The 22639-nt window shown below is 46.3% G+C and overlaps 1 protein-coding gene across 2 annotated transcripts in view; it reads right to left on the bottom strand.

The window, feature by feature from the left end:
* The window catches only part of LOC138581218 (bactericidal permeability-increasing protein-like), a 624704-nt gene that overhangs the window by 64647 nt on the left and 537418 nt on the right, over positions 1–22639 (bottom strand). The window contains exons 13-14 of one of the 2 annotated variants that reach the window (XM_069652398.1): positions 11692–11755; positions 8271–8347 (exon numbers count right to left, since the gene is read on the bottom strand). The exons of the other annotated variant lie outside the window; for it this stretch is intronic. Coding sequence (XP_069508499.1) covers positions 8271–8347; positions 11692–11755 — 141 coding nt within the window. The remainder of the gene's footprint in view (positions 1–8270; positions 8348–11691; positions 11756–22639) is intronic. 2 annotated transcript variants of the gene reach the window in all.

Here is a 22639-nt window from a genome sequence, read left to right as displayed (position 1 = left end):
TCTATATAATAACTATACAGAGCTGTATTAAGCCATTAACTTGCAGAAGTCAACTTAGAAATAACACCGGCAGACCAAGGATTGATGTTACTGCATGAAAGAGCGAGCTCAAAGACATCCCTAGAGGATGTGTTTTAGGCAGGCAGAGGCAGATAGTGGGTGGGAATGGCCATAGGGATTCGCATAGCCATGGGCAGTCAGTGGGTGGGTAAATAGCCAAACACTGACAAACTGTGTGTCTCCAGACTCATGTCATCTCAGTCTTAGCTGTACTCCGAAGTCCCATCTAATTACCAAAACTAAATATGGTGGTGCGGGGAGCATCAAAAGAGTTCTAAACGATTGTAAAAGAAAAGGTAAATAATGAACAGTGCAGGGGAAAGGGGCATAGAAAAGAAAACTTGAAGGAAAAAGAGACAAACAAACAGGAAAGAGTAAAGTGGAGGGGAAAGAGCAGTAGGGCCACATGTAGATAATGAAGAGTTTCATAGCAAGACGAACCCCAAAGTTCAATGAGATGGCTTGAGCGAAAATGGCCAAAAAATGCCATTTCAACAAGATGGATTGGAATGAGTTGGGTATGAGATCATTTGTAGTGCAATGGCTAAGATCAATGTATTCCATTGACTTACTTTACCGCATGCTTCATGTTATGATACTCTCTGGATAAACCACTGTGCTGCTGCACTGCTGCGGTGGTGGCTGTTGCAGTATAGAAAACTCTGAACATGACATAACATGCTTGCATCTTCAATGTACTGTCAGGCAGTGCTGGGAAGGCTGCTGCAATACGTTTTATCCGCGTAAAGAACGATCACTATGTTCAGGTGCCCTATTGGCTGCTCCGATGAAGAGTCTATGAACTAGTGCAGGACGGAATTAGTGCAAAATGGAATTTCTGCAGCATGAATGACAGCATGACCAAAGGCAGCCCTTCGAGGCCGCATCTCATATTGCATACCAGAAGCAATGGGGATAACCACAGTCTTGATCAAAGACAATAACATGCCAAGCATAGATATCGCTAAACAATGATGGTTGCCGGTGATAATACCAGACTAGAAAACACCATTTAAAGAATAAGATTATTTCCCGGCACCGAAAATTGCACTCTCTCCATATTAAGCCCTGTTATTATTTACTAAACTAATACTAGCCCGAGAAGATTTTGGGAATGTGCTGAATGGAGGGTCAAGAAAGTAATCAAACAAACATCTTTCCGAAACTGATAATTTGTAGATGTGGTGTTTTCACCTGTAGCAATATGAGCAAACTGAACGGACAGCGCATACATTTTCAAAGTGTATAGTGCTATGATTATACTGGATAAACAATTTCTTGTGATCAAAGCTTCCTCTGCTGTACGACTCTGTCTGTATCTATCACCTTGTCATCTCAGAGATCCTAACTATCGAGTAGTTGCAACTCAGAATTCTTCCAGTTTGTGACTGTGGCATATTGTATTATCGTTCACTATTTATGTTGTTGCTGGTTTCAATTTGGTATGGCATGGAAGCCTTTCACTTTTCATATATACTATTGTAAACCAAACATAATATTGCGGGTCTTTACTCAGTATTACACCTTTTAGACTTGATTTCCGATTTACATTTGAGCATATGGACACAGCAAGGATTGAACTCTTTTACTTGCCTTAGGGCTGCGTCTTGTTCATCACACCACGGGATGCGAGGCGTTCGTGATGTCAGCGCGCACGTGACGTACTGACACCTCGCAGACACTTCAACACGAAAGGAAGGATGAGAACGCTCGCCACACGAGCGCTTCTCTACCTGCTGTGTTTACGCTGTCAAACAAGGTAAGATCTTTACTAGTTAAAGGTCCCATTTAAGATTCATCACGAATTTCCCGTAGGTGCAGCTATTTTATCTGCCAACACTATCTCTGTTCAGCAATGCATAGCCATGTACAACCCAAGCATCACACTTTGATGTCTTCAAGTACCCAGGAAAATTAGATTTTGCATACCATGGATATCTGTATCAGTTTGCTTAGCTCCATCAAACAAGCAGCACACATTAATACTGAATTCTCCAACTTTTATCTATGTTCACTAGGTGTCCTTCGATTTTTAAAGCAGTCAGGTAAACATACTGTTATTTTCCATTTTGTTTTTCTCGAGATACATTTGCTTGAATAATAACTGTGGAGTTGTTCTATGTATTTCTTCTGTATTTTACTATGTTGATTTCACCTATTGTGAGTTATGTATTTGGGTGCATCACGTTGTTTATTCTTATTTTTTTGACATATGGTTCTATTTGTTCACATGTTACTGATTACACCTTTGGTAACACATAAAATGTTGATACAATAGTGTCCGGTTCTGATGACAAACTGCGTTCCCAAATGCATTGGAAATTTTATTGGGCACTCTCTGGATGTATACTGCCTCTTAGAATGAAATAAAAGTGACATTGGGGAATTTTTCATAAGAATTCATAAACTACTATTCAGAAAACACTTAAGATAGTAATACTGACATTGAATTAGTGGAAATAGTTGCAACTTTCATATAGAGCTCTGTGAGAGCACATCATTAGTTAAGGGGCCACCCTTACCTTCCATTTGTATACTGGGTTATCCCCATTACTCTGGTTCTCCTCCATTGCCATGGGTCACCCTAACCTCATGACAGAACATTTAACTATGGTCCCTAGATTGCACTTTGCTCCTCATACCGGAAAGATAAGCATTAGGGTTGTCAGTGTTCTTCCTCTTGCTTCCAATGCCATTGGTTCTCTGGACGCAGAGGGCAGGTAGGGTGTACCGTGATGAGCGATAAGACCTAGCGTAACAGAGTTTACTAAACATAATCCTAGCATTACCCCCAGATCCCCTGGCTCTTCACAATCCTTGTCACAATCATCACTCCTTGTAATAATCCTCACTCCTTTAGAATATACCTAATGAAGTAGAGAAGTTGCGAAATAGACAATAAGAATCACATGTTAACAGTTAAGGTGATTTGAGTTACAGCCATTTTTACTTTGCAGCAACATCTCTCTTTACTACCCATAGAATAATGGAAACCATCAAAGCGTCCTTTAACACAAACTGGCTCCTGGAGATGATAGTGGAACATGGATGTCTTGGAATTTGGCAAAACCGAGAGAAAGAAGGAATACACTGCAATTTCCTAGGCCTTCATAATGATCAATCTCTTCCACTGCTTAAGTGTCACTAGTAGATTGGACGTCATGCCTATATGGATTCTGCCAAAAGAAACTCATAGTTTATCACACTTTCTGATGTATTCTGTCCTCTAGAAATACTGACATTATCTTACTGATGGCCTCACATATTTTACCATTAACTTACAAACATTTCTGGAAACACCCCAATAAGAAAATGTAGGGTGTTTGGTGCCTCACAGCACAAAGGATGAAGTATGAAGACCATGTCGAAATTACCATGGCTGAAAGGATATCCAATGTTGAGTGCAGATCTGCCGAGTGGAAGGTCTTCTAGACCATTGGGCTGCTTAGCCGACAACACTGAAGTCCTGGGAGGAGGGGGGGGGGGGTTAACTCGAGAAAAAGAAAACATTGAGCTACAGAAACTATGCTTTCCATGACTGAAAACAAACCAACCAGAATCAAATCTACCCTCTCCCTCCTCTGAATGTTGTTATCACACTGGGAATTAACAGGCAGGCATGAGCCAGGGCTTGAAGCCCCTGGAGAAGAAAAGTTTCCATGCCAGAGGCTAGTGTATCCCTGGGGCCTGGAGAAAAACCTGGGAATGTAGAATGGAGTAAAGCAATGTTCCCTGAAGAAAAAGGTGACTAAAGTTGAGTGGACATATTGCATCAAATCTTGAAATACTACCGCAGAGAAGCAAAACTCCATAGAAAAAAGGGCAACACTGAACTGGTGTCAGACAGAGAATGTTTTATGCTTACCAAAAAACAATCTGAGCAAACAGGGATGCTATGGGAGTTGTTTATGTAACTAACACCTTTTTTGCGACTGACATATGCCTTCTATGCCATATTTGGCGTCCAAAATAGTGATAGGCTCTTCTTGATCAGAGCCCAAAAAAGGTCAAAAGCACATTGTAGATTGCCTGCAGACTTTTCCAAATGTATGATGCTGGAGCCAGAAATAACAGAGATAAGGGCACTCCTAGATCTTGTGGGAAATGCGGTGAGAATGGACACCAGGTCCTCTGATAGCTGCTGTGGTCACTGGGAATTCATGAGGTACCCGAACTTTGGGGCAAATTTCTTAGAATATTGCTATTCCCCGTTGACTGGGACACATAACCAGTGTTCACTAGCCAACTGTGTGGATATAGATTAATGGCCCCTGCATGTATAATATCCTCTACTGGGGTTATCATCCTGATGAAAATCCTGGATGCTATCTTGAGGTCAAAGAGTAGAAACTCAGATGTAATGACCCGAGTGACATGCATGCTTCTGCCCTCTTCTGATCAAATTGGATTCATCTGCCTGGGCTATGTATGCTGTGGCAAAACCAATACAGGGGTGAGTGCTGCAAAGAATGACTCTTAGAGCACCACTACAGACCAGCCTCCAGACACAGCTAATTTGTTTGCCCTGCTTAGGGCTACACTTTTCATGTTGGAGGTGGCACAATAGGTTCAAGGGGGCAGGATTGCATTACCGAACTGATGAACAGACTATACATTTGAGACAGAAATCATAATAAAAATTGAAACAATTTCTTCAGACTTTACATTTTCAATGTACAATTTGAAAGGCATCTTACATCTCTAAGGAAAGTTGAGTTTTAGTGCTGAATATTGATTTGGCATCACATGTGGCGTCACATGTGGCATCACGTGACTTTCTCATGCCACCAATCAGGACATGAGTCATGATGTCAAACATGACATAAGTGAACACATTAATATTTGGCCTCAAATGGCTAAGTGTATAGAGAGACCTCACTAAAAACCAAGATGAGATTCGAGAGGTTGGAAAAGGGGAGAAAGAGACACATTTATCGGGCTCCCTATCTAAACAAATCAATACTTATAAAGTTCTACGCTAGGGGTGTGTTCTCAGCCTGTTTTTGTTTTTCATGAACTGGCTGCGCTCTAATGACATATGACCCCTGGGATATTCCGCAGTATATACCTATGTTCCCACTTCAAGCATGTATGTAACCTACTGTGCCATCTCACTGTACCTACCTGCATTTCTGCTGTTTGCACTGCACTTATTCCATGTTGTAACTAAGCTTTAAGAATCCTTGTATTTGCTGTGCCCAGCTACCTAAGGGTTTGGTGCGCATTACCAAATAAACAAACAAACAAACATGTTTGTGGCTGACATTGGAGAGATGTTGGGTGTATAAGATCCTACCGCCCCAAATTTGTGAATGCCCCTGTCAGCTGGCTGGCGAATGCGGATGACCTGCTCCTGCTGGACTATACCCCCATGGGATTTTCAATGCTAACTAGAAGCTGCTGATCTATGTGTGGAAAATAATGGCTTGTGTATTCAACCAACAAAACCCAAGATACTCATCTTTAGTAGAAATTATGGAAACAAATATAAAATGTTTACATCAAGTCTAAATCATAACCCAATTGAAATTACCAGCTCATTTACCTACTTGGGGTTTCCATTCTATGAGAGGAACCAAAATGTTTCACAGTACTTATGGCTTTGTGAGAAATGCCTGCTGCTGACTGGCCAAGCTAAAACAACGAATACATGCTACAGGCGTTTGCATTTAACTCTGTCTTGAAATTCTTTAAATCAAAGGTGACACTTCTACTCACCTATGGTGCTAAAGAAGTAGGGCTAATTGATGGAGCAACCCAGGATAGACTTGAAGGTATATTATGATCCCTACTGTAATCTTGAGATATGAACTAGGGGTACTATCACTAAAAGCAATAGTACATTGGAAATACATATGCTTATATAGGAACATATTAGCACCTACAGAACATGTTCTTTTTGGTGTGCTAAATTCGTCACTTCTCCAATTACCAGACACTAAATTAAATCAATGGTCTAGACATGGAAACATTTTGTTAGAATCTTTGAGCACAACGGTAGAACCGCTTGTTTCTACCCCTTTAGCAGTAAATAAAAAGCTTTGGGTCTCAGACTGCATTGCATCAAGAGATTGCATAAAGCAATACCACTTATATTGGCACCTTACTGATAAACTGCTGCACTGTGGTCCTCCCTTCCTGAAAAAGTTCCCAGATTCAAGGGTCAGAGCATGGATCTTGCGGTCGAGGCTTACTTTGCTCCCAATTAATGAAATATTGGGGGCTTGCCTCAGTGTGGCAAGAATACAGAGGCTCTGCAGATTCTGTAGTAGTAGAGACCCTAAAGCATTGGATGGTTGAATGTAAATGCCTAGCATCCATGAGACAGAGACACTTTGCAAAATGTTTCCACAATGTTAATCTTATCAGTGAATCTGACCTCTGGAATAGTATGCAGGCTGGCTATTAAGTATACATAACCCCAGCCAGCATAAGATTTGTAATGGACATTTTTGCTATCAAGGACAGTAGATTCAGTGTCATTATGTTTTCTACCAATTTTTACCTTCATTTGTTTTTATTAGAGAACTATTCTTTCTTTTTTATTTTTGACCTTTCTAATTGTACCTATTTGCTTGTTGTATTTGTTGTCAATTTATTAATTGCGGTTCTATATTTTGGTGAACGGTTTGATTGTCAAGCTATATCACCTAATAAAAAAAAAAGAAAATTGACCTTTTAGGAGGGAGAGTCTTTTAGTACAGAAAGGTGGAGGAGAGAGGATAGAAAAGTAAGGGAGTAATAGAGGGAGAGTTAAAGGAAGAAATGGGATGTCAATCAGACGTTAAGATGGTAGAATGAATACGTGAATCGAGTGATGGGTGGGCTACGGAAAAGGAATGGAAGGGATAATAAAGGAAAGCAAATAAGGACGACTGAAAAACAGAGGAACATGGATAGGGATGAAAGTAAAGGAAGATAGGGTTGGCAGAAGACTTGGAAATGTTGGGAGAGCACTTCACCATACCTGAACTTCAATTTTAAATGGGGATGAAGAACAGTTGTTACTTTTCATTAAAAAAACCAAAATGCCTTCCATTTATAGCATTGCATGTAAATGAGAAGGACTGGAGTGTACTGACCAAATTGGTGAAGGACAGATGCCGAAGATCTGCAAATAAGGTACAGTGGAGAGAGAGAGAAAGAGCATGAGAGAGTGTGTGAAAGACAGAGTGAGAGAGAGAGAAAGAGAAGGTGGGGAGAGAGAAAGAAAGAAATGGAGAATGAGAGGGTGTGTGTGCGAGAGAGAGGGAGAGAGAGCGGGAGGGGGAGAGGGAGGGGGAGAGGGAGAGAGAGAGAGAGAGAGAAAGAGAGAGAGAGAGAGAGAGAGAGAGAGAGAGAGAAAGAGGGAGAGAGAGACCTGTAATGGAGGAGTCAGTGAAGCAAGGTCTAACCTGTTGTATCCTTCCTTGGAGGTACACTGTACAAGGGAAGGAGGGGTGAGAGGGAGATGGGCGGAGGAAGGGAAGTGACCAGAGGAGGGGAAAAGTCTGTTGATGTATGGCAATAAAGAAAAAAGGTTGCCCTCCACATTTGTCTCTCGTGCCCAGTCGAAGGTACACACGGGTGGACGGAGTCCAGCCACTTTTTTCAGAGGCTGGACTCCATTCCCCCCCCAGCTAAAATGAGAAACATTGAATGTCTTCTGTGAATTTGTGAATTAAAGCTGTCCACAGGGATCTAACCACAATCGTCAAGTTTGCAAGCCAGACACTTCGCCACTGCACTATATAACCTGATTAAAAATAACAAACAACTAAAGGTGAAATGTCCCATTTAGGTACTGCATGCTCCAGGGAAAACATTTGTATTGGTTCTTGGTATTTAAAACATGCACACATTTTTAACTTTTCAAAAACACTATTAGAAGAAAATATCCTCTCTTGAGTTTGTGTGTGTGTTGATTTTATAAAATGCAAATGTCATTCGTCCTATGCAATTTGTGTTGTTATGCAAAGCCAATATAATTAAATGTGCTTTTGTTGATGAGTCCCCCCACTTTAATTTTTAGGACTTGACCCATTTGCCCTTCTTATCTGGGTCTCCACAAGTGGGATTGGGGACATGACATAATGGATTTAGTTAACCTCTCTCAGGTGTGATATAGACAGAATTCAATTTGCATATGTACTGTAGTTCAATAATTAGACGTGCAAGAGTAAGAATAAAGAGAGTTCAGTGGGCTCCTGAAAAGGAAAGCGTTGACTCACCTGGTGAGGCTGAAGCACAATATCTGACAGTTTCATATGATCAAACACTGGAAAGGGGAACCCTTTCCCTAATATTTCTGGAAAAGAAAAGAAGTCACATTTTAATGGCATCCAACAACACAGCCAAACTTTTCAAAGTCTGCAAGGAACTAGCCAACCCTACGGCAGCCTCATCCTCTATTACACCCAACCAGTCCCTTTGCTCGGCCCTGGCTGCACAATTCACCGCCAAAACACAGGACATCCGGTCCTCTCTCTCCTCCGTACCCACTCATGCACCATCATATCATGCACCATCATATCTTGGGCTCCTATCGGCCGCCCCCTCCCTTCTTCTCTCCTCCCTCTCCCATGTCACACCTGAGGAGATTTCCAGACTAGTCAGTCTATGAAAGCCTCTTCCAAACAGGTCGACCCCTGCCCCTCCAAAACCATCAAGGACATCATCGACTCTCTCGCTGCGGCCTTGGCAGACCTCTGAAAACCTCTCCTTTGCTACTGGAGTTTTCTACACTTCTATTAAGCACTCTCTTGTGCACGCTCTGCTCAAAAAACCCTCTGCTGACCCCTCCATTCAAGAAAACTATTGCCCGATCACCATCACTCCTTTCATGGGCAAACACTTGGAGAAGCTGGCTATCTCCCAACTTACCCTCCACATCTAATCTGTTGGCTTTCTCCATGACCATGAGTCTGGCTTTAGAGTATCCAGAGGCATGGAACCTGCTCTTCTGAACCGAACACCCATGAAGACCTGCTCTCAAATCTTGACTCTAACTCTCCCTCTGTCCTCATACTTCTTGACCTCTCTTCAGCTTTCGATACAGTAAACCACAACATACTGGTGTCATGTCTCCGTGATACCATGGGCATCACAGAGCAGGCCCTGGCGTGGTTAGCATCCTTTCTCTCAGATCGTCCTTCCCAGATGGAACTTGGGTCCTTTCCCTCCGCTATCACTAGATCCCCATGGATCTAACCTATCCCCCTGGTTCTCCAAATCCTGCTTGGCCTCTTTGGCCCACAGGATCTCTGGCTTCACCTCCAACTTTCAGTATTATGCGGATGACACACAGCTCTCTTTCAGGCCACCATCGGCCTCTTCCTCCTCCTCGATCATCCCTGACTGCCTGTCCTCAATTCAGTCCTGGTGTGCCGCCAATGATTGCTGCCTTAATTTCAGCAAGACAGAGATCATCTGCATTGGGACCCCTGCTCACGCTTTCCCACTTGCACTCTCACCGACCTCCCTTGGTCCTGCGCCCTCGCCCACCACTGAGGCAAATAATCTGGGGGTCATCTTCAACTTCACTCTCTCCTTCTCTTCTAAAATCTCGGACATCACTAAAAAGTCCAACTACCAGCTGCACCTTCTCAGAGGTATTCTACCTTTTCTCACTTTGCCCCAGAGGCCCACGATCTCCAGAGCCCTGGTTTTCTCTAGACTGGACTACTGCAACAGTCTCGTTTTCAATCTTCCTACTTCTACTCTCTGACCTCTTCAACTTATCCAGAACAGAACCCCAAGACTTATCCTTGGCCTCAAGCCCAGGGACTGCATCTCTCTTATGCTGAAATCCCTCCACTGGCTCTTCGTGGCTGCAAGGATCAAGTTCAAATCCCTCTGCATAGACCACAAGGCTTTCTCAGGCCAGAGCCTGCACTACCTATAACACTCTCTTCCTAAATACTCTCCTTCTAGAGCCCTTGGCTCAGCCTCCTCCAACTCTCTGCAGGTGAGCCGTTTCTCCAAACAGAGATTTGGGGGTAGAACTTTCTCCTCCGCAGGTGCCTCTCTCTGGAACAGCCTCCCTGCCTCTCTCTGTCTTGAGCCGGACCTTCTCAAGTTCCGGAAACTCCTTAAGACCTTCCTCCTCTCTTCCTCTCTCCCTCTCCCCTTCTTTCTCCTTTCTACTGCCTCCCTCATTCTTTATCCTCCCCAACTCTGCTCAGTTTCGCTGACTGGTCGCCTGTTGCACCTCCATAGCCACCCAGGTCCCAGGCTTCCCCGCCAGTCCCACACTTGCCTCCGGGCCTCTGCACTTTGCCTTTCACTACTGCACTCAGAATACATACAGTGTGGGGAGCAACCTCTCTGCTCTTAACGCAGGCCCCTGAAGGACTGGGTGCACTTGTTCCCCCTCCACCTCCCTCACACTTCCTGTCTGCGCACTTGCATGACCTTGAATGCACTATGCCTAGCAAGTTCGTTTATCCCATCCTCCCTTTGTCTCCCCTCCCTAGCTTGGTTGCGATTGAAACACTTGCGCATAGGCGCACTATTGATGATGACCTAGCATCAATCAATCTGAATGCCGCCAGGCCTAGTACTGTAGCTTATTGTTCTGTATGTCCTTTCCCCCCTATCCCCTCCTTCTCTCGTGTCTCTTTCTCATGTACTATCTGACAAGTGGTTAGGTCTAATACAGCAGCTTATTCACTGTATGCTCCTCCCCCCCGCAGAGCCCTTCCCTTCTTCCCTCCTGTCATGCACTAGTAGAAATACCTCAGGCCTAGTATGCTAGTTAATTTTGTTAGATCATTCGGAAACTTCAAGGCCTAAGAATGACTACTGTATTCCCTTGTTCCTCTCCCGCCTTGGAGCGCTTTGAAGCACTGCACTTGAGTATAAGCGCTTTACAAATAAACAAATGCAATTAGGCAGTTTCAACACTACTCTTTCTTCCTTCTTTTCTTTCCTATTTATTTGCTTTCCATTTTCCTCCTTTCTCCTTCATTGCTACTTATCCCTCTTCTTCCGTTTTCATTATTTCTGACCCACCTCTAATCCTTGTAGCTTTCTCTTCTCCATCTGTCACAGCATCGTACGTTTTTTTGTACCAATGAAGCCCCTTTTCCCACTGGCTCAGGGCATTACATGTTATAATATTGCAATTTATCTCACTAGGCTCTATATGACAATGCAGCATTAAGGAGCTCGACATGACAAACTTGACAAATTGCCAAGCTCCTAATAATGGCGCAATACTCCAGACCCCAGCCTGCAGGAGAGGACACCGTGTACACATAGCACACAAATCCCAAGTATTATGCGATAATGTCTACCCTTATCTAGCTTCCACCAACTTCTGAAACGGGTGCAGCACTATTTGGGAGCCTGCATTTTTTAAGCCTGAGGCCCTACTTGCTTGGCCTTTGACAAAATGGCAGGTTGTCCTGTGTGGATACCACCTATTAGGAACAACGTTGAGTAAACCCTTTGCAGCAAGGACCTTTAACTCAAGGGTTTGGTCCTGCAGCTCAGATTCCAATCTATTTCTACCAAATGAATCACTGCGACCAGTCATCATGCTTCTTAGCACCAATGGGAACATGCAGCATATTTGTATCCCATGGCCATATTTATTCTGTATCTAGATTCACTCTCCTCCATCTGTTGACCCATGTTCTAGTCACTCACCATTAATGTGAGGAAGCAGAACCTGTGACATGTAGTAATTTACAGCCATATCCAACAGCGCCACCTAGGGGGACGGAGGAAAAAGAATGAAAATGGAAAACATATTGGCTAAAGCGGGTAATATTCATCAATATTAACCATATGTTACGTTTATAATGACCATGCGGCTATATGTGTAAATATATTCCACACACACAAGATGAGCAGGATAAATGCTCCACACAGTTATGCAAGCACCAATTTCTGACCTATGTGATGCCACTATGCCTTTACAATGCCCTGAATCACCACCGCACTAGTTTGAAAGCACCAAATGTTTGTCCGAGGCTCGTTGTGCCCCCATTCGAGTTCACCAGCCTTAGTCTGCTGAGAAGGAGAGCAAGATGGAGGTAAGAGGGAGGGAAAGCATGGAAGGGGATTGTAGACTCATGCAAGTGGGATATTCCTTGTTAGAAGTGTGGATGTATGGAAGACCACTTTATAAGACACAGAGACATATGTGTTTGGTTAATATACACTTGGAATTCAAAGGGAGTTTTGGAAGAATTATAGGTTAGATGTCTGGAGGCATCAGAGATTGCTCTGAGTCATTTGGTTTGCGTGGGTGCATTGTAGCCTGTAGCATGGCAGATATGTAGGCTTAACATGCATGCAGTCTCATGAGCGAGTAGGAAACCCGGCCTCACATCTATGTTTGCGGGCCAATCTCGCAAGAGTTAGTGGATTCAAAGACAAAACACAAGATTTGGATGTGGACCCAAATATCCTGTTGGAAAGCATACAAAATGGCGTACCTATCGCGTATAAAAACGTGCCTGAGGGTAAGTGCGCGTGTGATACATTACGCGAAAAACAAAAATCACATTAAGATACAAGAGGAAAACTCTTCCATGGCAGGAAAAAGTAGTATTGATATGCAGACAAAACTGAGGGATCTATGTTGCTTCCGCCCCTATCAGCTAGTATGTCTATGTGGCAAATCCACAGGACATGTATTATGAACTCTTGTGGAATCAGTTATACTCTTTGTGGTACCCAAATATCCTATATCTGGGAGTTTCAATCTTAAATAATTTTGCCACTACGTGTTTCGGCCTGGTTTTGTGGGGTACACTCGTCCCATTTGCCTCCTGTAGCAGATAGTGACCGCAGCCTTCAGCAGGACCGAAAAAGCTGCTTTCGAGGGGACTGGATCCTCAACAACCCTTGGTAAGGCAGTGTGTCTACAAACATAAAATAAAGGTGTGGTGTCACATGCTGCTTTCTTATATTTTGTTCCATCTCTACAGTACATGGACTAAGCACATAACAAATATGCAGACCTTTTTTTTCTCCCAACGTAGTGTGAGGTGTAGCTCAAATGCAGGAAAAGTTGGGCTTTAGTCTCGGCCTTGGCAAAAACAATTAGATCAGTTCATGTGCAACTCGTGGGACCTGTTATAAATACAATGAATCTGTTGTTAAGACATTACACTGAGTGTATTGACGACATATGCCAACATTTTTTATAGAACATTGTGCACATCTTGAACATGTCCAAAACCTGCTAGAGGCGGACTACAAATAGATAAAGCACATTTCCATGGAGCCGAAAAACATCTAAAAATGAACACTCCTGTCTTATGGGCTTTTTCCAGCTGTTAAGACGGATTTCTGAACTCTGTCCTGGTGGCGCAGAGGTTCAGAAGGCCAACCTAATTACTTGGAACAGGGTAACCTCTGGACAAGCCAGACCAATCAAGGTAGCGATCGCGGCGGTCAAGACTAGGTCTCAAGAGGGGTGAGGGTGACTGAAAGCCCACAGTGAGCACACAAAGCAAGAGCGCTTACAAACTACTCCAAACAGTTGTTTATATCAAAAATAGATACACATTTATTATAAGGCCTTGAAACTAATAACTACAGTAAAAGCAGCAATATACAACGATATTAAACCAACACATACACTATCCACCCAATATATATACAGAATACACAGTTTCACAGCATTAGCAGCACGAAATATGTTATCCACCTGCAGGGGAAGGAAAACAGGCAGTGCGAACCAATGCGTGTGATATGTCCGCCTTCTGAGGCCCCTAACTAGATGGTAGTCCAATCCCTACGAAGAGTGGAGCCTAGCGCTCAAAAGTACCTGCACACGCCGGTGCCAATGGGCAGAAGGTGAAGCTCTTCGGAGGACGTTGAACAGCTCTGTAGGGAGCTCTAATGAAGGAGAACACGGTCCGCGACTCTAGCGCAGCCTCCACTGTGAGGCAGAAGCAGGGCGCGAGTACGGGCAAGGGGTGCTGTATTTACAGCGGGGAAAAGCAAGGGGCACTGCAGGAGGGCGACCAGATCCTAGCTAATCTACTCACCGGTCCCCGAAGCAAGCAGGCCCGAGCTTCTCCTCGATAGATACAGCTTCTGGCAGGTTCTGAAGAGCAGGGAACGTCTCGTCGTCGTGCAGAGTAAAAAGACGTCCCGATCGAAGAAACAAGCACAGTTTTGTCGCCACAGCAGGGCAACGGAACGGCCGGGTGTATTCAAGCCAAACGAGCACCGCTCACCTCTAGCTTAGGACTGCTAAGCAAACGAAGCGTGTGAGCATGCCCCGGACTCAGAACACCACCCAACCTGTCGGCGATTACAGAGCAGGCCTCCTTAGTAAGCTGGTCAGTCAACTGGATGGCCCAGAGACACTTCCGAAGGCTTACAGCAGGAGTTGATGAAGGTGCCGGGAATAGCTGGTCCTGCTATTCCAATAGGTCGAAGCGCCAGTACAGGCCTTCTTGTTCGATCTTAGGTGGAAAGGGCTTCACCGGACGACAGCAATGAGGAGCAGAAGTTCTTCAGGGGGTCACCAGTGATTCCTCGGTCCAGCCTCGTGTTCGCAGGATACTTGGCTCCTGTATCCCTGGGTTCGTAAGAACTCAGGAGATCGACATGGTAGTGGTGTTTCCAGCTCCCTCTTATCCACGGTTCCCTTCGCGCCAAAACGGAGGGGAGCCAATGGGAGATCCGCTCATCAACACACATACCATACGTGGACCAATCACGGACCACAGTGGTCCCAGGCATTCACACCACCCTAGACTCTCTGGCACCCAGGATGTGTATTGGGACCAGACAGCCCAGCCCACATCCTGGGGGCACTCAAACGACATGTAGAAGCCCGCGAAAGCAACCGTGTTTCGCGGGAAACTACATGCCCAAATAAGGAAGGCCCCGGGTCGCCTGACCCGGGGGAGGGTAAAGGGAGCAAGACGGACAGTGGACGAGACAAAGGAGCCTCGTGGTCCGGCCATTTTGGGTAGCCGGGCCACCCTTTTGTGTTCGCGGCAAAAAGGTGCTCAGAACGGCAAAAGGAGCTCAAAATAAACCAAATGATCGCTGCCACCAGCCCAGTCCCTGAATGACTTGCACCGATCCAAAAACCATCCTATAAGAGTGTCTAGGGTCTGTAGAAGGCTAGAGACCCAAGAGAGCTGTAACTTAGCTTACAGTGCCCTCTTGTGTCGTGTTGCACTAAAATGGCGACACGATAAAAGAAACTACGGGAAACAGCGTTCCCCGGTACTGACTGTCTTAAGGGCATGTCAGTTTCCCCGTAAGAAAGGAGCGAAAGCCCAGAGGAGTACAGCAGAAGGCTGCACTTCTCTGGCAAAGTCAAGAAAACAGGTTGAAAACAATAGCAAAAAGTTTAGGGGTTGCCACATGGAAGGAAAGTTCCCTACAATAACGAAATCTTTCCTAACACTCGCCCCTCCCAGACTATGGACAGGGGGAACTAATCCACCCCTGGATGAGTCTCTTGTTCAGGTCGGTAAAACATTCTGGACAACCCATCAGCATTGCTATGTTGGACACCTGGCCTATGCTCAATAGTGAAGTCGAAGCCTTGTAGACTTATGGACCACCTAAGCAACTTTGGATTCTCCCCCTTCATGTTCATTAGCCACTTTAACGGCTTATGGTCAGTCTGCACAGTGAAGTGGGTCCCATAGAGGTAGGGCCGCAGCTTCCTTAGGGCCCACACAACAGAGAAACATTCTTTCTCTACCGTGGACCATCTGAGCTCTCTGTCCTTAAGCTGGCGACTAATAAAACCGATAGGGTGTTCCTTACCCTTCTCATCTACTTGTGATAGTACAGCTCCTATCCCAGTGTCAGAGGCATCCGTCTGCACGATAAAAGGTCTTTGATAATCAGGGGCCCTGAGCACAGGGGCCTGGCACAAGGAGTCTTTCAAGCCATTGAAGGCCTTCTCACACTCGTCAGTCCACGTTACCTTCTTGGGTTTCTTCGGAGTTGTGAGGGCAGTCAGAGGAGCAGCTATGGTGCCATAGTCTGCCATAAAATTGCGGTAATAACCCGTGAGTCCTAAGAAGGCTCTCACTTGGGTTTGTGTAGTGGGGGTAGGCCAGTCTTGTACTGCTTGTACTTTACTGGGGAGAGGCTGTATCCTTCCTCCACCTACTTCATGCCCAAGGTAAACCACTGAGCCTTGTCCAATCTGGCATTTACTCGCCTTTATGGTCAAGTGGGCTTTCTGAAGAGCCTGGAGCACAATCCCGAGGTGTTTCACATGGTCTTCCCAGGTGGCACTGAAAACTGCTATATCGTCCAGATATGCAAGACAGAATTCGTCCAACCCATTCAACACATGATTCACAAGCCTCTGGAAAGTGGCAGGTGCATTCTTCAATCCGAACGGCATTACCCGGAATTGGTAAAGCCCGTCAGGAGTTGAAAATGCTGTCTTCTCCTTGGCATGTTCTGCTAAAGCTATTTGCCAATAGCCCGCAGTCAGGTCAAACGTGCTGAGGTACTTGGAGGCACCCAAGGTATCCACCAGCTCGTCAGTTCGAGGCAAGGGGTGAGCGTCTGTCTTGGTGACAGCATTCAGAGCCCTGTAATCCACGCAGAACCTCAATTCAGAGGTGCCTGCCTTTGGAACCAATACCACAGGACTGGACCAAGGACTACTAGAGGGTTCAATCACCCCAAGGTCTAACATCTTGTTGACCTCGGTCTTAATATAAGACCGTACTTTATCCGACATCCTGTATCCCCTACTTTTGGTAGGTACACTGTCTCCTGTGTCAATGTTATGCTTGCACCAAGGTGTCAAACCAGGCGACTGTGAAAACAGGGGGGAAAACTGCCTAAGCAAACTTTTCACCTCAGCCTGCTGATCAGAAGTCAGGTGAGAGGCCACTCGGACACCCTCAACGGAGCTATCTGAAGGACCGCTTTGGAACAGGTCGGGAAGAGGTTCTGACTCCTCTTCCTCAACGTCTGACGCCAGTAGCAGTGCTGCGATTTCGACTCTTGGGACGAAAGCCTTCAGCCTATTTACGTGGAACACTTTTGGAGCCTGTCCAGGCCTTCCAAGGTCCACTAAATAGTTCACCTCACCCAGGGGCTCCACCACTGTGTAAGGGCCTGACCATTTGTCCTGTAAAGCGCGAGGCCTTATGGGGTTCATGATCAGGACTTGCTGACCAGGTGTAAAGTGAATTAAGGAAGCTTTCTGGTCGTACCAATGTTTCACCAGCGCTTGTCCTGCTTTCAACTTTTCACTAGCCAAGCCCATCAGGAGTACCATCCGTTTTCTGAGCCCTAGCACATAGTCAACTACATTGGTAGTAACAGGGGGAGTGGGCATCTCCCATCCCTCTTTGACGATGGCTAAGGGTCCCCGTACGGGATGACCGAACAGAAGTTCGAAGGGGCTGAAGCCAACACCCTCCTGTGGTACCTCTCTGTAGGCAAACAACAAGCATGGTAAAAGAAGGTCCCATTTCCTCCTCTGGGGCTCCTCCAGAGCCCCAATCATGCTCTTTAGCGTTCTGTTGAAACGCTCCACCAGACCATTGGTCTGGGGGTGGTATGCAGAAGAGAACTTGTAGGTGACCCCACATTCTTTCCACATAGCCTGCATATACTTCGACATAAAGTTGCTGCCACGATCTGACACAACTTCTTTAGGGAAGCCAACCCTAGTAAATATGCCGAGTAACGCTTTTGCAACTGACTTGGCAGTTACAGTCTTTAATGGGATGGCCTCAGGATACCTGGTTGCATGGTCGACCAGCACCAGGATAAACCTATTGCCTGAGGATGTTTGCGGGTCAAGGGGACCAACGATGTCGATCCCTACCCTTTCAAATGGTACCCCCACAACTGGGAGCGGTACCAACGGAGCTTGGATTGTCGCGCCAACCTTACCAGACAACTGGCAGGAGGCACAACTCCTGCAGTGACTTTCTACTTGCACCCCCATCTTGGGCCAGTAGAAGTGCATAGATAACCTTTGCTTGGTCCTCTTCATTCCAAGGTGACCAGCAAGGGGAACTTCATGCGCCAACTGCAGGAGGAAGGGTCTAACAGAAAGGGGAACCACCAACCTCCTATGGTCTCCTTCTGTAGACTCTGTGGGCTCACTGTACAGGAGTCCACCTTCCCAATAAATCCGATGCTTCCCAGGAGGTTCACCCTCAAGCTGGGAGCAGGCCTGTCTCCTTAGGCCTTCCAGAGATGGGCACTCACGTTGGCCCTTACTGAAGTCGTCCCTATCAGGACCTCCTTCAACTAACAAGTCTTTTAGTTCAGGATGGTCGTTGGGGTCGAACACTTCAGGCATCGCCACCTCCTCGTCAGGCTCGGGCGATTGACCAACTCCCTCCACCGCAGTGGTAGGCGAGTTCGGGGGAATATTCTCTTTCCCCCGTCGGGACTTGTTGACTCCTTTCGCCTTGGGTTTCCCCTTCGGCTGGGGCGGCGTATTGGACTTGGCCAATGCTGCCCGTGCTTGAGACCGTGTGTAGGGTCTTTCGGCAGTGTCTCCTACGAGCCCTAGAGCTCTGAGATCATTGCCCAACAAGACCTTTCCCGGGACGTTTCTCTGAATGCTCACTGGAATCCTAACTGCTGTACCATTTAAAGTTAGATTAACAGGGATCACGGGAAACATACGGAGGGGGCCGTCAGCCAACTTAGTGGGCATCAGAGTAGCTCTGGCAACTTCCTCTGAGTCTACCAAGGTAGAATCCACTACAGTTCGACTGCACCCACTATCCCTAAGAGCTGGAGTATCCACTCCATTGATCAGCACACTGTCTTTAAAGTAGTGCTTGGTATTATCCGGAATCCTAGCATACGCCTCTGCGACTTTAGGCTCCCAGGAACCCAGGGACACTAAAACTACCTCAGCCTCTATTCCGCTGGGAAATGAGTCTGAGGAGAAGGATGCTCCTGTAATCTCTTCTTCCTCGTAGGAGGAGAAGGCCAGATTAGCGGAGTGGACCCCCAAAGGTCTAACCTTACAACGGGGATCCCCCTTCACATGGTCAGTTGCTCCACAAGAAAAACAAGCCCCATTGGGTCTGTTTACGTAGGGAGGCTTATTATAACCAGAGTTCTGTTTCGGAGGCGAACCTCCACTACCCTGTGAGTTCTCGGATGGCTTACCCTTATTTTTCTTTTTGTGGCCCTTATGGGAAGAAGATTTAGCAGATTCCCCACCCTCCACATCTTTGGACTTTTTCCCTTCCTCCTGCTTACCAGGATGAGTTTTGTCCTTATGGGACACTCGATGTGACACCCATAAATCTGCTGCAATGGCCAGCTTCTTAGGATCTATCTCCTTCGAATCGGCCAAATGCTGCTTAAGCTCCGGGGAAGAAGAAGCAAAAATGTGTTCCAGCATGACCAGATTGATCATGCCTTCGAAGGTAGAAACCTTATAACCTTCAACCCAGCCAGTCAAGTTTTTCAGGGACTCAGCTACATACGACACCCAAGTACCACCTTCCTTTTTCTTATACTCTCTAAACCTTTTCAAATATTGGGTCGGAGTCTTCCCAAACTTTAAAATGAGAGTCTGCTTCAACATTGCAAAATCAGCGCGCTCAGCCTTCGACATTTCCATAATGGCACTGCAACCAGAATGGGGCAGTCTGCTGAGTAACCATGCAATCTTATCCGCATTATCAACCTCTTGAACCTCGCATGCATACTCAAACGCATTTAACCAGTCCATAATGTCATTTCGTTCCTCATACACACTGAGCAGATCTTTTGGAAACCGTGGATGAGAGGAAGCCCCAGAACCATGTCCAGGACCCTTGGACCCATTTGCGAACTGAAGCTTGGCCAGTTCCAACTGGTGATCCCTGTCTTTTTGTTTTTCTGCCTGGTCGATTTTCAGTTTGGCTATGCTGAATTCAAGCTCCTGCTGCCTAAACCGCAGCTCTTGCTTCTTGAATTCAAGCATAGCCTCCCCATCAACACTGGCAGAGGAAACGTTAGACATTACATCCTCCCTGTCCTCGTGGTCGTGATGGATCAGTGCAGCGGCAGAACCGTCGGTTCTGCCAGTGAGAGCAGCCCCACCACCTTCTGCACTGTCCTCGGAAGTTATAGCGTCAAGCTGCGCTTCTTGCCACGCCACGATTCTCTGGATCATTTCCAATTTAGTGCCTTGAGAGGAAACCCCTCTCTCCGCACACATCTTCTTCAATGTTTCAGATTTCGAAGCATTTAAGGTTAATAAAGTATTCGTTTCCATACTGTCGATAGGACTATGGCCTTTTTAACGTTATATTCAATACTTTACTGCGTGTCCTGGTTGGAATAACCTGAAAACGCCTTAGCTCGTGCGCAACACTGGATACCTTCAGTCGTATCCCACCGCTGTACACCAATTTGTTAAGACGGATTTCTGAACTCTGTCCTGGTGGCGCAGAGGTTCAGAAGGCCAACCTAATTACTTGGAACAGGGTAACCTCTGGACAAGCCAGACCAATCAAGGTAGCGATCGCGGCGGTCAAGACTAGGTCTCAAGAGGGGTGAGGGTGACTGAAAGCCCACAGTGAGCACACAAAGCAAGAGCGCTTACAAACTACTCCAAACAGTTGTTTATATCAAAAATAGATACACATTTATTATAAGGCCTTGAAACTAATAACTACAGTAAAAGCAGCAATATACAACGATATTAAACCAACACATACACTATCCACCCAATATATATACAGAATACACAGTTTCACAGCATTAGCAGCACGAAATATGTTATCCACCTGCAGGGGAAGGAAAACAGGCAGTGCGAACCAATGCGTGTGATATGTCCGCCTTCTGAGGCCCCTAACTAGATGGTAGTCCAATCCCTACGAAGAGTGGAGCCTAGCGCTCAAAAGTACCTGCACACGCCGGTGCCAATGGGCAGAAGGTGAAGCTCTTCGGAGGACGTTGAACAGCTCTGTAGGGAGCTCTAATGAAGGAGAACACGGTCCGCGACTCTAGCGCAGCCTCCACTGTGAGGCAGAAGCAGGGCGCGAGTACGGGCAAGGGGTGCTGTATTTACAGCGGGGAAAAGCAAGGGGCACTGCAGGAGGGCGACCAGATCCTAGCTAATCTACTCACCGGTCCCCGAAGCAAGCAGGCCCGAGCTTCTCCTCGATAGATACAGCTTCTGGCAGGTTCTGAAGAGCAGGGAACGTCTCGTCGTCGTGCAGAGTAAAAAGACGTCCCGATCGAAGAAACAAGCACAGTTTTGTCGCCACAGCAGGGCAACGGAACGGCCGGGTGTATTCAAGCCAAACGAGCACCGCTCACCTCTAGCTTAGGACTGCTAAGCAAACGAAGCGTGTGAGCATGCCCCGGACTCAGAACACCACCCAACCTGTCGGCGATTACAGAGCAGGCCTCCTTAGTAAGCTGGTCAGTCAACTGGATGGCCCAGAGACACTTCCGAAGGCTTACAGCAGGAGTTGATGAAGGTGCCGGGAATAGCTGGTCCTGCTATTCCAATAGGTCGAAGCGCCAGTACAGGCCTTCTTGTTCGATCTTAGGTGGAAAGGGCTTCACCGGACGACAGCAATGAGGAGCAGAAGTTCTTCAGGGGGTCACCAGTGATTCCTCGGTCCAGCCTCGTGTTCGCAGGATACTTGGCTCCTGTATCCCTGGGTTCGTAAGAACTCAGGAGATCGACATGGTAGTGGTGTTTCCAGCTCCCTCTTATCCACGGTTCCCTTCGCGCCAAAACGGAGGGGAGCCAATGGGAGATCCGCTCATCAACACACATACCATACGTGGACCAATCACGGACCACAGTGGTCCCAGGCATTCACACCACCCTAGACTCTCTGGCACCCAGGATGTGTATTGGGACCAGACAGCCCAGCCCACATCCTGGGGGCACTCAAACGACATGTAGAAGCCCGCGAAAGCAACCGTGTTTCGCGGGAAACTACATGCCCAAATAAGGAAGGCCCCGGGTCGCCTGACCCGGGGGAGGGTAAAGGGAGCAAGACGGACAGTGGACGAGACAAAGGAGCCTCGTGGTCCGGCCATTTTGGGTAGCCGGGCCACCCTTTTGTGTTCGCGGCAAAAAGGTGCTCAGAACGGCAAAAGGAGCTCAAAATAAACCAAATGATCGCTGCCACCAGCCCAGTCCCTGAATGACTTGCACCGATCCAAAAACCATCCTATAAGAGTGTCTAGGGTCTGTAGAAGGCTAGAGACCCAAGAGAGCTGTAACTTAGCTTACAGTGCCCTCTTGTGTCGTGTTGCACTAAAATGGCGACACGATAAAAGAAACTACGGGAAACAGCGTTCCCCGGTACTGACTGTCTTAAGGGCATGTCAGTTTCCCCGTAAGAAAGGAGCGAAAGCCCAGAGGAGTACAGCAGAAGGCTGCACTTCTCTGGCAAAGTCAAGAAAACAGGTTGAAAACAATAGCAAAAAGTTTAGGGGTTGCCACATGGAAGGAAAGTTCCCTACAATAACGAAATCTTTCCTAACACCAGCCATATTTTAATTTGTATTCAGTCCGCCTAGAGCAGGATTTGTGCATGTTCAAAATGTATACAACGTTCTTTAAAAAATGCTGGCATATGTCTTCAATGGACTCAGTGTAATGTCTAAAAAACAGGTTCCCAGGGCTTCCCCCACCCCCATG

Source organism: Ambystoma mexicanum, chromosome 3p (assembly GCF_040938575.1).
Source record: "Ambystoma mexicanum isolate Mex_15411 chromosome 3p, UKY_AmexF1_1, whole genome shotgun sequence".
Taxonomy (NCBI): domain Eukaryota; kingdom Metazoa; phylum Chordata; class Amphibia; order Caudata; family Ambystomatidae; genus Ambystoma; species Ambystoma mexicanum.
Note: the sequence above shows the minus strand (reverse complement) of the source record. Positions and strands in the feature narration are given on the sequence as shown.